The sequence below is a fragment of the Camarhynchus parvulus genome, chromosome 2, assembly GCF_901933205.1.
Source record: "Camarhynchus parvulus chromosome 2, STF_HiC, whole genome shotgun sequence".
Lineage (NCBI taxonomy): Eukaryota > Metazoa > Chordata > Aves > Passeriformes > Thraupidae > Camarhynchus > Camarhynchus parvulus.
Window position 1 is genome coordinate 104,856,429 of NC_044572.1, and position 17,176 is coordinate 104,873,604.

General features: G+C 35.9%; 1 protein-coding gene across 3 annotated transcripts in view; it reads left to right on the forward strand.

Annotated features, from left to right (window-relative positions):
• RBBP8 (RB binding protein 8, endonuclease) overlaps positions 1–15,677 on the forward strand; it is a 40,519-nt gene extending 24,842 nt beyond the window's left edge. For all 3 annotated transcript variants that reach the window (XM_030971878.1, XM_030971879.1, XM_030971880.1), the window contains 12 exons: positions 489–590; positions 1,278–1,375; positions 2,010–2,137; positions 3,086–3,971; positions 4,058–4,184; positions 6,035–6,135; positions 6,527–6,641; positions 7,568–7,720; positions 8,337–8,406; positions 9,371–9,467; positions 13,052–13,193; positions 15,055–15,677. In XM_030971878.1, the coding sequence (XP_030827738.1) occupies positions 489–590; positions 1,278–1,375; positions 2,010–2,137; positions 3,086–3,971; positions 4,058–4,184; positions 6,035–6,135; positions 6,527–6,641; positions 7,568–7,720; positions 8,337–8,406; positions 9,371–9,467; positions 13,052–13,193; positions 15,055–15,152 (2,117 nt within the window). In that variant the 3' untranslated portion in view covers positions 15,153–15,677. The remainder of the gene's footprint in view (positions 1–488; positions 591–1,277; positions 1,376–2,009; positions 2,138–3,085; positions 3,972–4,057; positions 4,185–6,034; positions 6,136–6,526; positions 6,642–7,567; positions 7,721–8,336; positions 8,407–9,370; positions 9,468–13,051; positions 13,194–15,054) is intronic.
• The last annotated feature ends 1,499 nt before the right edge of the window (positions 15,678–17,176 follow it).

A 17,176-nucleotide genomic window follows, 5' to 3' on the forward strand; every position in this document is an offset into this window, starting at 1 on the left:
CAGTTAATGGCTTTGAAAAGCTATTGGTCATCAAGGTAGAAAGAACTGCATGGCATATGTTTGTCATGATTCAGATCTCAGTTTTTTCACCTTTTTATTACCTTAGCTGATGCAGAACATTGTTGCCTTGGATATTTTATCCTTCAATAATTTTATTGCCCTATTAACAGGCCAAATACAGCTTGAATAACTATTTTTATGTGGTCAGATTAGATGGTGGTCTGTTTTGTGTTAGTAGTGTTTTAGGGCTGACTGGCTGAGATCATATTTGTGGGAAAAAGGATTAATACAAAATGTTTATAATTTTATTTTTATTTGGACATATTACTATCACAAATTATCAGATGTGCTTACATTGCTGGATCTACTGAAATACTAAATCTTGCATTTAAATGCTTTTAAGATCTGGGTCATTGTCTGTATCTATGCAAAATTATCGCAACAGGATACCTAATTTCACCATGTGAAAATGTTTCCACATATCCTAGAGTTTGGAAAAATTCCACTCTTTTCCACACAAGTGAGCACTCACCATGGAGGAGAGATACTAGTGACAGACACCTGTGATCCACAACTGTCCCCTGTTCCAAGTAAGTGTATTAATAGATTTAGTTCTAATTCCATTCAACATAAGGCAAAAATATTGTAAAACTGAGGTTTCATCTCTTTAACCTTTTTTAACACAGAAACCTAATAAAGTGCAAACCTTTTAAAATAATGTTAGAGAATCAGCATGAATAATTATTGCAAGTCAAGATTGAGGTGGTTGCTGTTCTTGTGCTTTCCAATATTATTATCTTGCCCCAGTTTAATGAACTGAGTAATGTTAAACCCCTCAAAGAAGGGAAACTGTTGTTTTCCTGATGAAAAACAAATGAAAAATAATGGAAATATGCAAGGAAATATGCAAGACAAGCATTGTATTATAAATACACATTATCTCTCTTCTACATGCTTTTATCAGACTATTTGTGCCCTGGACCAGGAGTGCAAAAAGCAACTTATACATTGATTTTTAATTCTGGGGAGCTGTATTATTCAAATAGGACACATATTTCTCTGTATCAAACTGATACAGCAGTTTGCCCTCATGAGAAATTCTTTTGCCACTTACTGCTTCCAGATACGACTTTTATCTGACAGAGATCAAACTATTTCCATAAATGCCAGTTTTAAAATGTGATCTTTTTTGTTCTGTGTTTGTACCATCTCTGTGAATCAAGCAAGGTATTATAAAGCATATGTAGCTTATTGTGATCTTCTTTCTACTCACAAAGATAAACCAAGAGTGGGAGGATACCCTGTTCCAAAGCCATCTTTTAACTTGGCTGCAGTCGTTGCAGAAACAATTGGACTTAGTGTTGAAGAGGAATCTGTAAGTGTTCCCAAATTTCTTACATAACTGACTTTTTGGGCCAGTTGTTTACAAAAACAGTGGTTTTCTCTTTTGCAGTAAAATTAAGTAATACTGCAAAAGTATTCTGAGTTCCAGTAAGCTCACTTTGGTTTGCTTTTGCTTAGTCTTTACTGACTTGAGCATGAAGAGATACAACTGTGCTGACCTGTCTGGGGGGGTTGAGGAGGAGGGTAGAGACATGGTTCTTCCTTTCAAGTTTTGTTAGTACAGTGATCTAAATCCTTGGGTCTGATAAATTCCCTTTGTGCCGTAGTCAAATCTAAGACATTAAAAAATGTTTCTTGGCCATGAGACTGGTTGGTGACTCAGGTGAGATTATTTGATTGTTTTGGTTGGTAACTACCATGAAAATTATAGTATGAAGAATATTTTTGTGTCCAAGCATGTGAATGATTTTTTTCAGTTTCCATAAGATTTCTTTAAAGCTTCTGGTCCAAATTTCATCTCTTAGCTTCTATGATTTTTCAGAATTTTGAATGTTTTGATTTGAATGGGTCTTCAGAGTATTTATGTGCCAACTGAGAATATTTCTAATTTTAAATCCAATATCTTCTCACTCTTCTTTTCTTTGTTTTCCTTCACCGCTTGCAAGGAGTCCCAGAGTGTACTGAATCTTCCCCTCACTAATACAGTTATGAGCCAGGCCTCAGAGAGCATGCAGTCTCAAGACTCAAGAAAACATCCAGCTTCTGAATCAAGAAATGATGACAACAATTTAGGGTGTGTTTCCACTCAGTTATAATAGTTATAATTGTTTTAAGTAGGCTTATAGAAGTTGGGTCTTTGTAGAATTTCAAACCATGCAGGATTTTGCATTAAAGGTATAGAAATGTAAATAAGTATTTTTGTATCAGAGGGGTTTCTTTCAAGTAAATAACACATGAGAAGCAAAGGAACTCATAAAATGCAAGACTGTAGGCTTTTACTTTATTCACAAACTTCTGATTTGGGCTTCTTATATACACAGTCCCTTCTTTCCTAACTTTTCATTATTGCAAGGTATCTTCTGAGGCCCACAACCCTGTTGATAGTGGGCCTAGAGCTGGAATGTAAGAAGGATTTTATTGCTCTGATTAGGTGTCAGACCAGTTACTACTGCCCTTCCCACTCTCCTCAGGATATTGTAGTCTAAATTGATTTTTTTTTTTGGCCCTATTTGTTGTCTTAAATCTATGTTTTGTTGATGGCAGGCAAAAAACAGTACTGAAAGGAGCTTGCACTTTTTTTCTTCACCTGCAGAAGCTTTGAGAACCTGTTGTGGTTTTAAGATGTATACAAGAACCTAAATAGACTTCTATTGCAACCATTCTCACTTTCTTCCTTTTCATTGCACTGAAAGGTAGGGAGTCCTTGGATAGAAGAGATACTTAGGCAGACTTAACTCTGCCCTTGATTCTCAGTTGAATGTGGAACAGCATTTCACACCATACACCAAAATGAAGGATCTGTATGAGATCTGTCTTTTGTTTGCCTTCTACAGCTCTAAGTGCAACAGTACCTATCCCTAGAATAGGTTAATTTTTGTTTTTCCTTCTGTTTTACCGTTAATACTAGCAGCTCACACAGCTTTAAAGCAGATCAGCAATAAGAAACATTCTATTTTTTAATATAATTTCCTCTCCTTCCATCTGTACACCAGAAAAATCTCTCATGTTTCATTGTATTCAGTATTTCAGATCCATCTCATAACACTCCACCAAACGATGACTGGGATTCTCGGGTAGCTTCTCCTGTTTTTGGAGCTTCTAGCAGCATGAAGAACAACTCAAGTACAGTTCATGCTCCTTGTATTTTAGATTCGGAATTGAAGCCTCATCTCAAAACCAACCTCTTCAACAATCCATCCAGTTCCAGATCTCATAAAAGTAGATCAAAATCTGAAGATGTTGCTTTTGTTGCACCTCTGAATCTTGGGACAGAAATCAACTCGGTTATCAGCCAGGCCTCTGTCCATAGGCAAATGGTTGTGAAAAAGAATTCTAATGAGGCTGTGACCTGTGTTGGAAACACCTGCACAGCTAAAAATGAGGTGATCAAGAGCGATGTCCTCCTTGTATACCAGAAGCAGCTAGAAGGCAGGTGTGGTAAGAGAAAGAAAGCTGAAGATGATCATGAAGTTAGCTGTGAGAAAACATCATTCAGCAAAGAGAGCTCTGTGCCCTTTCGGTCTGATGTTCAGCAGGTTAATGGGGAACATCCAGGGGATAAGCCCTTGGATCTGTCTGATCGCTTCTCTGGAGTTCGTGGGCAAGAGAAAAAACAAGGAAGTGAGGAGACATATAAAAACAGACTGAAGCAAGTTACTCTGCATGACATTTTTTCACACATAGGGAAGACCATTCCTGAAGGTTCATCATCTGTTCCAAATGCCAACAATAAGAGCTGTTTGTTTGGCAGAGATTTACAAGAGGAATCCTGTGTACAAGAGGCAGTGCTGGGAAGAACATTCCCTGACAGGAAAAACCAGATCCCAACGAAAGAAGAAGTTCCTCCCTTCAAATTTGCACCACTGCCGAGTTCTGCAGAGACAGAAGAACTTTTTGATGATGTAAAGGTATGCTTTTCTGAATCTTTTTTTCTTCTCCTTTGAAGTATTTTATTTGAGTTTTGGGTAATAGTAAAATTGCAATATGTTGTTAGGTTGCCAGTGGCCACGTACCAAATAGAAAGAAAACAAGGACAGGACATGGAGAGTCTGAACCAGCATCTGTACTTCAGCCAAACCCTTGTAGACTATCAAAAAGTAAAGCACAGCAAAATGAGCAAGGTAACTTGATGAAAATATTCCTTTTACTGCCTGCCTACCCTCTCAGCCTGTGCTCAGATTGAATCGAATTTTTCCTATCTTCCTTTCTTCTACTTTAATCCTTTGTTCTGCTTCTAACTCAGTCACATTCTACTTGGGATTTCTCAAGATCACCTCCAACATGTACAAGTCTGTCTTCTAGGCATACTTTTGCCACTGTGTAATAAATATATCATTGATATTCAGGTGTACATTCAACAGGCTAGGAATCTTCTTCTTGTTTGTTGCTGTGTAATAATAAAATCTCATGAAGTTTGAGTTTAAACTATCTATATCAAACACTTGAAAACTACTCAAGTGTAAGCATAAGTAATTTTGTTTATATTTTTCATTATTCCTAACAATCTGGTAAGGAAATTTGTACCTTCATTGATAATGAACACAGGCTGTCATATCTTCTTTCCAGAGCATGTATCTTCTTTCCTCTTAAGTGCTCCCAGTTAGAAAACTTCTTGAACTAGCATTGTAGAATCAAAGCTTCTGTACTCCTCAGCCAAGCTGTTACACTGCGTACTTTATTTAGAAATACTTGCATTATGAATTTAAAAGATATTTACCAGTAGTTGGTGTGGCCATGTAGCTTGAAATCTAAATATTCTCCTCAAAGCTAAATCAAGAGGCATCTTTGGAGCAATGACCAGACACTTGTACTCTTTGCTTAGACCTGACACTTGCATTGTCATTGATCTAACTTCAATAGTGACCCAACTAGGGAAGGCACCTCCTGGACCTGTTGTTTGTAAGCAGAGAAGGACTGGTAGGTAAAGTGATGGTTGGGGGCCATCTTGAGCATGACAGTCACAAAACGATAGTTTTCCATTCTCAGAGAAGTAAGAAGTGGGAGGTAGCAGAACTGCTACCTTGAACTTTTGGAGGGCAGATTTTGGCTTATTTAGGAGATCACTTGATAGTCCTCCCTTGGGAGGTGGTCCTGAAGGGCAGAGGAGTCCATGAACTGTGGACATTCTTAGAAGAAGAAGGAAATCTTAAAGGTGTAGGAGCAGGCTGTCCATGTGCTGCAAGAAAGGCCAGCCCGACTGAACAGAGAGCATTGGCTAGAACTCAGATATAAAGAGTTTATGACTTTTGGATGAGGGGGCAGGCAGCTTCAGGAGAACTACAAGGATGTTGCGAGGTTAAACATAAAATAAGAATGTAAAGTATAAAATTTAAGTATAAAAATAAGAATGGCCAAAGTCCAGTTAGAGCTTAACCTGGCTACTGCCATAAAAAATATTTCTATAAATCCATCAGCAACAGAAGTAGGGCTAAGGAGAATAAACTTTATTGGATGTGGGGGGAACATAGAGATAAAGGATGAGGAAAAGAATGAGCTACTTAGTCCTATTTTGCCTAAATCTTTAATAGTAATTTTCAGGGTACCCAGCCCCTGAGCTGGAAGACTGGAATAGGGAGCAGATTGAAGCCCCCATAGTCCAAGGGGAAATTGTCAGTGACCTCCTGCACCACTTAAACACACACAAGTCTATGGGGCCAGATGGGATCCACATGAGGTTACTGAGGCAGTTGGCAGAAGTGCTCAGTGAGCCACTTTCCATAATTTATGAGCAGTCCTGGATAAGCAGGGAGGACCCAGTTGACTGGAGGTGAGCAAATGTAACACCCATCCACAAGAAGGGCTGGAGTGAGGATCCAGGGAGCTACAAGCCTGTCAGCCTGACCCAGGCTGATCCCAGATCACCTTGAGTGCCATCATAAAGCACATGCAGTACAGCCGGTGGATCAGATGCTTCTGGCAGAGTTTGATTCTAATTATTTGTCCTTTTCTTTGTCATATTCTGTGCATACAGACCTGAAAGATAAACCTTCTTTAGAAAACTTCCAGTGGAGCATAGACCCAGGAGCTGACCTTTCCCAGTACAAAATGGACATTACTGTGATTGATACAAAGGTGAACTTTTATAATAAGTCTGCATGTTCTGTGATGTTGGAAAAGCCTGCAAAGCAGTATCATGGACATTGTTCTGGGCAGACCAAACCCACTTTCTAATAAAATTTGGAATTTGGCTCATTTGATATTTGTTCATGCTATAGTTATCCTAAAACATGTCCACTGTTTAGTTGTACTTCATAAACTCAGCAGGAATATTCTCAGGATGAAAGTGGACAAATAGTTGTGAGAAAGAATTCTAATGGGGTTGTAACCTGCAGGAAAAAAAAATAAATCAGTGTCCAAAAAGAAGCCAGTAACTGCTTTGAAAGTGTTTCAGATACACAGCATTGATACTGACTAACCAATTGCTTCTGGGTGGAATTGTCATATTTGCTTCTTTTTTCCTTAGGGTGGTTCTCAGACCAGAGTTGGAGGGGAAGTTGTTGATATGGATTATACTTATGTTAGTGACAGTGTGCTATTAGAAATGAAAAATCAACAGCAAAATCAGGAAAGCAGTCCACGTAAGACTTTTTTTTTCTTTTCTTCAGTTTGGTTTGCTTTTTTGTGGTATGGTGGGGGTTTGGGGATTTGTTGGAGTTTTTTTGTTTGGTTGGTTTTTTGAGGAGCAGGAGGAGAAAACAGTAAAAGGGCACTTTTTTTTGTTTATGGCTAGATAGTAGAAAGTGGTTTGCAGTAAAAAAACTGGTGATGAATTTTTATAGGTTACATAGGGTCAGTCTGTTTCCTAGAGAGTTGGTGGTGGGTTTTGAGGTCGTTTTTTTTTTTTAACATAGGTTAAGAAAAAAGACAGGATTTATGCTGAGAGAGCCAGTAGCTAGCTATTTCTTTACAGTGCTTAAAGGTGAAATACTTAACCATATAATATATGGTTATATAGCTATAATAGTTCTGATCTCACCTGCAGTAAACAACTTTGAAAATTTTCTATGTAATCACACCATATTTTGTATGAGAAGACTAATTTTGTTTTTAATGACATATAAATAGAACTAGTATGTTTAAAATAAATCCAAATGTGTTTATATCACTTTTACCATATAGTATGTGGTGAATCATGGCTGCAGGGCAGTGACTATTTCCTATCCACAAAAAGTATTTCCTTTTGCTTGGATAAGTCCATAATTACAAGAACAAAAATTTCACGTATCCAGTATTAAGGTTTAAGGTACCTCATGGTGATTTTAGCAGTTAATCAGATTTTAGAAATGGGATCCAAGGTATCTGAAAAATAAATGAGCATTGGCCACATTTGAAAGATTGACAGAGGAGTTGCATCAAGAATTAAGATGTAGCTGTTTTTCAGTTAATTGGTACTGGAGCAGTAAGTAGATATTAATTCTTTTAATACACATTTAGTCAAAATGGAATTTCTTGACTAAAATCATTGAGACACTGATTTGGATGTTCTTTGTGCTTTTAATAACAGGAGGAGAAATAACAGATATGTTTGATCGAACGAGCCATGAAGAATATCTATCCTGCCTACCAGAAGATAGTCCTCCTGCATGTGATGAAAGAGAAACTCTTCATGATGAAGAGCAGGATAAGGGAATAACAGCAGCAAGCAAGAAACTAAAGAGTGGGATATAATTTGGTTTTGTCTTTATAGCTTATTTAAACTACAAGAGTTGATTTGAAATCAGACTCTGTTCTTTAGGAACAAATATGCCAAATTAACCACCAGTTCTTTTTGCATCAGTTTGTGGTAAAGTTGATTCCTTTTAAGGACAAAACATAAAACAATATGATTTTCTTTTTTGGGTTTTTTTTTTGGTAGTTCATTTATCACCACACAAATGTGGAATGTATAGTGGAAGTTGGCACAGCAGCAGAACATTAAATTGACTCTTAAAAGAAACACCAGGTTTTGGCTACAGTTATTTACTTCCTTTCTTCTCACTATTCTAGGTTCTGTGGAAGATTTTACAGTATTTTGCATTTTAAGCAGCCTTTCCTTTGATGTTCTTCTTCTCTTTTTTGCTTGTGTCACTGCTGCTTTCCTTCTGCTCCAGTAATGCTTTTTGATTGATGGTTCTATCAATTCTGTATTACTTTTTGTATCTATTTGAATCTGTTGTCTCAGACTGAACTGTACATGGCATTTTTATATTTCTTAAAAGTTATTTTATTATTTTACAGAAGTTTCTGCAGGCAGTCTGTTAACCTTATATTTTGTTTTGCATGTCTGTTTACAGAACATGAGGATAAACAAGATAAAGCCAAGCAGAAAGCTTTCGTGGAGCCTTATTTCAAAAGTGATGAGAGGTAATTTAGTTTGTTCTCTATGGGCATTTTAAGGCTCTTTGTATCTTCCCTATAGGAAACTTGATCTTCCATAAAATAAACATGTTTGTGTGTAACAGCCTAGCAGTTAAAGATGCAGAAGCAGAAGATCTACTACATTAGATAAAAGACTTTAGATAAAAACTGGGATAAGGGAAAAAATGTTGAGATGCCTATTACATTTGCTGAAGAGAAGGGATTGCCTCTTCTGCTTTTTATAATTTTAGTGAATGCAGTGTTTTGTAATCTATGCGGTTTCTTACAGGCGTGTGGTCATGCCTGAATTTATGAGCCAAGGACCTGTGGACTGCTTGTACAAATGAAAACCTTTCCTTCTCTGTTTTTTTTACCCCTTGCTCTCTAGGCAATGAATGAATAGTGTTCAACAATTGCACCTCTTAGTGCCTTCTCTGTTGCCTTCCAGTATAATCATAATTAGAAGTCTGAGTCTTCCTTTTTGTAATGACACCAAGCCCTTCAGTTAGCTTATATTTTACCTCAGTGCATATTTTCTTTGTATAGGAAAACTTGTTTGCTGTTTTGAAAGCAGTTAAGTTGAAAAGAGCCTACTGATCTTGAACCCAAACATATGGAAATTCTCTCGTGGAAATCATTGCAAGCACAACTCTGTCTTGGACAAAAATATTCTATAGAGGATCTCTATTTGAGTAATTTCTATATAGTAATTACTTTTACACTGTGAAAATCCATGATAATGAGACACACATCTCTGGTTATGTAAAAGTTCATTTTATGTTTGAAAACTGTTTTATTTATAGAAATTGCCCTGTTCAACTATGAAAGGCAGTATGATGTGGGTTTTGTAGACATTTTCTGATTTTTTTTTAACTTATCTGTCTGTCATTGTGTTGTAAAAAAAATGGAAAATTCCAGTAATGTAGAAGAAATAAAAGTACTATTATGTGAAAACATTTTTGTTTTTCAGAAAGAATACTGTGTTAGATTTTCCTCATATTGAGGTTATTCGGAAAAAAGACGAAAGAAGAAAATTACTTGGCCACACTTGTAAGGAATGTGAAATAGTAAGTAGTGCTTTAAAATTTGTCAGTCTTCCATTCTTCTAACTCCAGACAGTATCTAAGTGCTGAAGTGCTGTTTTTAATTATTAATCTGGTTGCATCATCATCATTACCACAGTAGCTGGGAAGTAAGTGTTTACCAAAGCTGGATAACCAAATTTACAGGTGATTTGTTTGTTTTTAGTGCAGTAACCATGTAGAGCATGGAAAGACTTGGGTTTGATTTTTTTTGTGTGTATCTGCATACACACAAATACATATCTACAGAAGAGCTTCTTACATCGTGGTTCCAGTACAATTACTGTTAATAAAAAATACATTAGCTGGTCAAAGAGCTATTACAGGTTTCCAAAATTTAGATCAAAAGCTCTACTGAACTTTCTGGGTGCTGGAATAAGTAAGTTCTGTATCGTATTGTACCTTTATTAAGATAGACAGATCTCATTTTGGTTGATTTTTTCTTTCTTTTCTGGGTTAATTTTTTCAGATAATTACACCAGCATAGGAGACAATGTGTATATTTATGCAAATGCATGGAAAAATGTTTAAAGTTACTTGTTTAAAATACTTGTTAAAAAGTATGAAATTTTCAATTTCACATTACACATTTTTTCCTCCCTTTCTATTTACTAAGCTGCTTTCAGATACTTGATGTAGAGATAAAATATTGATGTAATTACGTGTGTAATAAGAACAGATTTTATTTAGCCATTAATAGAGTTATGAGCTAATAAATGATGACTCAGTAGAAGTTGGGTTAATGACTGAACAATGGTGGATTTTCTGGAATCCTTCCACTTAATTTCCACGTGTATATAGAACCAACATTTTTCAGAGATTCTCCTGCAATTCACTTTATAGTCAAGTCCCATTTACTTGGCTGAAGAAATTTATTAGAGTATGTTTTTAATGAAAATATTTTCTGAAAAATATTGGTAAAACTCACTAAATACAATACTTAATTTTTACAATCAACTATAAATACCATTGTAAAAAAAATGTTTGATTTAAAGAGTTTGCAAGAAAACAAAACAGCCCCCAACCTTCAGTCTGTTTCATGGTTCCAGAGCCATGTGTTAAGCATTTTAATTTCCTGTTTCTGTAAGCTAGAGATCTTCCTTCTGTAAATCCAATTTGTGTTACTTTCTGTCAAATTGGAGTGATAACTATAGTGTCTGGAAACATTCACAGCTCCAGTTTTGTAACAGTAGGTTTATACATTAAATGCTAGGAAAATTTGGGTTTGTTGTTGGTTTTGGCTCTTAGGGGCTTTTTTTTAAGTCTGCACCATTCAAGATTAATGTCTTGGAACGTGTGGAATGCTTGGCTGTGTCATTGCACAATAATAAAGCTAGCTTTGAATTAAATGCCTGTGAGAGAAGGGAGTATTGGATAAAGCATAAATGATGCTTTAGAAAAGTCTTGGCTTGCTGATTAGCCATATGGGTTTGAAAAGCTGCCACAGTCTAAGGGAATATTTAGGGAGTGGATAGAGATCAGTAAATTGATTCTGGCCCTGTACTGCAAGTGGTGTCAGTGGGGTCAGTTACTGTCACTCTAAGACCTGGGATCTAACTTCTGCATGTGCTGCAGCAGGCTGATATTAAAGTCCTTTATAAGTGCTTATCTTAAAAGCTTTGTGGAAGCATCTCATTCACTTTACAGTGTAGAACTTTGGATAAGAAGTCTTGTTTTGGTTTTTTTATGACCCTGTGATGCTATCAGAGAAAGACTGTAGGCAGAAGTTACAGGTAGCTTGTAAAAGTAACATTTGTTAGTGTGGTTGTTAAGTGTAGCTACACTTAGGTGAGTAGGAGAATCACTCAGATGCATTTTTATATGCATTTAGATTACTAAAATAATTCTGCAAATTTTTGCTAAACTAATGGGAGGAACATTTTTAGGGTTTGCTCACTTTCTGAAACTGCAAATTGTAGAGTTCTAGAAACAAATCTTTTACAGGGAAGACAGAATGAGATTGCAGTATCTTCACACATGGAAAAACCTAGCTCAAATGTTTTGTGTGGATTAAAAATGCTGTGGACAGTAGGATCAATCTAGAAAACAGCTGAGAGTTCTTTTTGCTGTTTAGCTGACATACATAACTCTCATTCTCTGTTAACCCTAATAGATTTCTAAAGAAACCAAAGAAGAAGTTTCTTTCTAATTTATTTTTAAAACATGCTTATCTTGATATTTGATTGTTCTTATTTTCTGTTCCTACTAAACTGTACTGTATTTTTCATTGTTGGATCTGTAATTATTCCTTACTAATAATAAATTGTTTAATTTTAAAAAATGCAACACATTAGCAATGTTTAGTAGATTAATTTCTAAAATTTCAGGCTATTTACAGGACAAAATAAGGAGCACTGCTAAATATCCCTAAATAAAACTCAGCAACATTTGTCTTATACAGACACTCTGGAATTCTTATAGTTAATTTTGTTGACTTAACACCTCATTCTTTACTTTTGTCAGTAAAAATTGAATGAGCATATTTTACAATTCCAATTAGGTTTTCTGAAATCACGCCAGTAGCTGAGAGCATGAAATAATCTCTTTTGATAGAGGCATCCTGTTCTCTTCCTGAGATCCCCAGTCTAGGTCACTTTCCATCTGATTGAATGAGTTATAAATTTTAATTTGCCTTTTTGAATTGTAACACTGCCATTTCAGTAGAATTGTTTTACCATTTTCACAAGGGTCAGGTTTCTTGTGTGGCTGTGACTGTTGACTTACCAGTTGAATCAAACAGTGCATTCACTTTTAAAATATTTTGACCCTCTATGTGCTCTAAGGTCCAGATTCGTATTTTTAGGAAATACAACCAGAATTACAAATTAAAACTGTAGAAAACTGCATGGAAAAAAATATACTCTAACCTTCTATGATGCTACTCAGGAAAACACCCAGCAAAAAGGTTTGGAGGGAGTATATAGTTTTCTCACTGCAGCCCCCAGTACAGCTGACAGGGGTGAAAGAGTGTAGCCAATTTACTGTAGAGAATGCTCAGCTGACAGAGTATTTCTGGAGTCCCAGTATCAGTCAGCTATTTAAACTAACGCTTTATTTACTTCTAATTTGAGGCTAAGTAAGTAGGAAGTATTTTGACTTAAGTTTGCAGTTACTACTGTAAATTTGGATACTGGAAATAATTCTGCAGCATGAGGGTTTTTTTTCTTATTTGTTTCATTTCTAGTTGCAAGCTGACACAATAAATTTTAAACTTCTAATCTCTTTCAATACCTGTGCTACTTAGCTTTGTAAAATCAGTAAGTAGACTGTTGACATAAGTGATTGTACACATGCCTCAACCTTGTTACTTATGGTATGTTAAAAGATAGAAGGTTAAGAAATTTGCCACAATAAATTTGTTATACTTAGTCTGTAAATTCAGTAAGCTTTTAGGATAATTGCCAGGTGTTTGTCACTTGGATAATGAATCTCTACTCTGGCTGTCCTCACCATTGTTTTTAGATAACTGTGTTAATAAACACAGTGATTGATAATGTTCAATTGTGTAAAGCAGTTTCTATTATGTCTGAATTTGTTAACTAGGATTTTTCTCCCCCTGTTACATTCAGTATTATGCAGACATTCCAGAAGAAGAGAGAGAGAAGAAACTCGCTTCCTGTTCAAGACATAGATTTCGCTACATTCCTCCAAATACTCCTGAAAATTTCTGGGAGGTTGGATTTCCTTCCACCCAAACCTGTGTGGAGAGAGGTTTGTGCCAAAAAAATCTTGAAAAGTACTTTTTACAGCTGCTTTTTTGTTCTCTCCTGAAATTATCCATCATTGTCTGGCTTTAGCAGTTCCCGTACTTCTAAGAAAGAAATATAAGGAGAATTTCTTAGAGCCTAGATAGAGACGGCAGAAATAATTGGGATTTTCATAGAACTTAATTTCAACCCTATATATTTTTGGCCATAAGCAAGAATTGAATTTTCAGAGGTAAAGACCAAGAGATTGTACTTACTTAGGAGAGACAGGCAGCACTATTGATGTCCTTTGTCAATGTTTTTAGAGCTTCATAATACCAGGTGATAATGGAAATCTTGCAGGTGTAGTTAAACAGTTTTTCATACATATACCCTGCTTGTTGGTGACAATGAAAAGATGTGATGTTTGGTTTGGGGTTTTTTTAAACACATCTTCACATAGAAGTTTGTTCTTTCTAAATAATTTTCCAAAATCTTAGAGCCTGGTGTAAAAATGAGGTTTTACAAATTATGTTAAAACACAGTGAGTTTGTAGTGTACTCTAGGTACAATTCTTCAGAAGTGGTGAAGTGCTGGGGTGAGGAGGCCTACAGGAACTCTCTGAGTTCCATTTATGTATTTACTTGTGCATTAGCTGTGAGACATTCATCTTTGCTTTTCTCTGTTCTTGTAACAGTGTCAGGTCAGGCGTAGGAAAATGTAGCCAGAATTTTGTGTGTGTGTGTGTGTGTGTGTGTATGTGTGTATGTGTGATAGTGTTACAGTATCATCCTTAATCTTTCACAATAGGGAGCCTTGATTTTTATGGACCGTATAACTTGTTACTACCCATTTGGAATCTGCTTGCAGCCTTATTAAACATTAGCTTCTTGGCTGTCTCCTTGTTCTTCTGCAGTAAGAGCTGTTCAGTTGTTAATGGTTCTCAACAGCATATCAGAGGCAGACTTTAGATCAACTCTCCCTTGGAAAAGGAAATATTTTATAGCAGTGCAGCAAGAGAACTAAAACATGAGGGAGTTCCCATGATGAGCAATTACTCTTGCCACTCCAGTGTAGTGGGGTACAACATAGGTATTTTCTACTCCTTATTGGTGTCTTGAACCATCTGTTTGTGTTGTTTTGGTTATTTTTAATAACTGAGTTACATAGACAGAATTTTCCAACTATGAAGTAGAATCTGCTACTCTCATTTTGGTGGGCATTGTTGCTGATCAACAGTAAGGAATTGACAAAAGCCAGGTGCTGAAACTGACTTGCATAAAATGTCTGTTCACTGTCAGTGTTAGCTAAGTTGAGAAACGTTATAGAAGTTTTCCCTCCACTTCTCTTATCAGAGAGCTTTCAAGGTGTGTTTGATCTGTAGGCTCATGTTCAGCTTTTTCCAGTCTTTATAAATCTGGTTGCTCTTAAAACAGAGGGAGGTACTGTTTATACCTACAAAACACATGTGCCTGAAGTTTCCTCTGTATGACTAGGATTTACATTTTCAAAAGTGATTTTTGTTAGTGAATTGAATTAGCAGTTCTTGCATACTTTGCTCCTCTTATGTAAAATCCTTGGTAGAAAGAAAATGAAAAGTGCAGTTGTGTTTTGAATAGATGAACAATTCATAATTTCCATTCTGTTCTTCGTTGTTAAATGTCTGTATTGCATTACTGTGCAGTCACCTACTAGAAAGCAGCTGTATTTTTAATGAATGATATTTGCACACTGGGATCTCAAAACTTTTATGTGAAGTCAGAACCAGTTTCCCCAAAAGGAAAAAAAAAAATTACAGGTTATTTTTTGGGGCTAAACACACATTAAAGCTAAAGTTATTCCTGTTTTTATATAGTATTTCTTACCCCAGGTTTATTCTTTTTAAGGCTACATTAAAGAGGACCTTGCTCCCTGTCAACGTCCAAAAAGGCGGCAGCCTTATGCTGTGATGTTTTCTCCAAAAGGCAAAGAGCAGAAGACATAAAGGATGGGGAAGTGAGGAGTGCCAGCCTGAACTGGATCTCTCCTGTCCGTAGATATTTATAGTTAATATAAACTTGAAATAAAGAACTGTGTTTTCCACAATGATAGATACATTGTTTAATTGAATGTGTAAATTTTATAAAATTCGTTTGCAAGTCTGATGTACCAGAAACAAAACTATTTAATGTACGTTTGTTTCATATTGTGTTAATACATTTTGTATTCGTTTTTGCACCTGTCAGAAGTCTCCTACTTTATTTTCTTTAAGGCCAGCAGCTGAAATTCCAGCAATTCCTGTCTGAACTTTGTGTCAGTGAGTAACTGCTTTGAAGTCACTGAAATCAGTTGTTTTTGCAAGAGTAAATGTCTGTCAATGGGAACAGAAATGACAATTTTCTAGGGTGCTTTTATTTTGCTCTGGATTTTCTTGTATTTCTTTTCTCTTGTTGCAATACTGGTTGTATCTATTTGGAATAAAGCTGCATTAAATATGAAATCTATCTGCTGTTCATAGTTTGGGAGTGCAAAAACCAGGAAGTCTGTGTTTTTCTTCAATTCTGGTGTTTAATGTATAGCACCATGTTTTCCTCTGTGTTTAAATTAGAATGTCCAATATTCATTTTGTTTTTTCCTTGAAATCTCTTTGCATATATGTGTCTCATTTATTGATAGATGTAAACATTGTTTTTTCTAAATTTAGGTGACAGCCCAGAGTTCTCCTAGTGGACAGCAATAGTCATCACCTAGGTTACAAATGATTATCCAGAGATATTTTAAATTAATCTTTTCTAACAGGGGATATATTTCCATACTTGCATTGGGAAAGTAAGATCATACAGTATCACAGAGGCAGGATAATACCTACATAGGTAGGCAAGCCCAAGATCACCATAAGATCCCTAGGAATAAAGAAGCTACAATCAGAGTTGGGTTCAAGCACTGAGAACTCTTTTAAAAAGAGATCATAAAGCAAGCAACTATCGAAATGCCTGAAGTAAAAATAAAAGAATAGAAAGTACAGATACATCTGGGGGTTTATCTGTATATATTTATATATAAAAAGGTATCTGTAATTTCTATTCTTATACTTTATGTATGGGTATAAAAATATATTTAAAAACTTGGTGGATAGGACCATTTAAATTCAGCTATATTTATATAGGAATGGTGGCAGGTTCTGCTGGTGGAGAAGTTGTAGCATAGGCCCAAGAAGAAAACTAAAACAAATGTGATCTATTTAACTGTAACACTAATTGACACAAAATCCTTTTAGGTTGAAGTTACAGGCCTTGCAGAAAAGTAGAAGAAGGGATAACAGTAGGCACTGTCCCCATCCTACCTGCTTAGTTGGTTTTCTTACTTCAGCACTTCACAGGGGTGTATCCTAAGGAATGCCAAAGGCATAAAGCCAAATAACAATGAAAGTCCTTTGTCCTTCCCATATATACTAATACATGCTGACAATAAATGTTTACAACACTGTGAAATCATTTCTTGGAACAGGCAGTCAACTCATTCCAAGGTAAGTCTGGTTTCCTGGAATTTTTTATTAAGTAAAAAAAAAACAGGTGCTGCCAAAAAGTGGAATTCTTGCAGATATCTTGAAAATTGTTTTAGAACAACTATTACTATTATGGTCTGCATAAATATTTATCCATTAGAAAAAAGAAGTTTTAGCAAGAAGAGTAGGGTAGGAGTCTGCTTTTAACTAGGGAGTGCCTTTATACAGTACGTCCACCAGAAGAAAAGTAGAGGCACTTTGCAACTTGTCAGATGTAAATTTTGCTATGAAGTAGGCTGTTTTGATGCCTTAAGTTTTAGCTTTCATATTTTTCAGATTCTGTACTGCATTAGCATATAACTGAACTTCATATAAAGTATTAGCAAGTTCTCTTCGTGGCTTAGTTAGACAAAACAGTCCTTTTCCAGCCTGAGAACCATGGACACCATTGCAGCTTCAGGCCCAAAAAGTATAAAAAACAGCAAATTGAGGAGAACAATCTGGGAGGATGGGGCTTCATTACC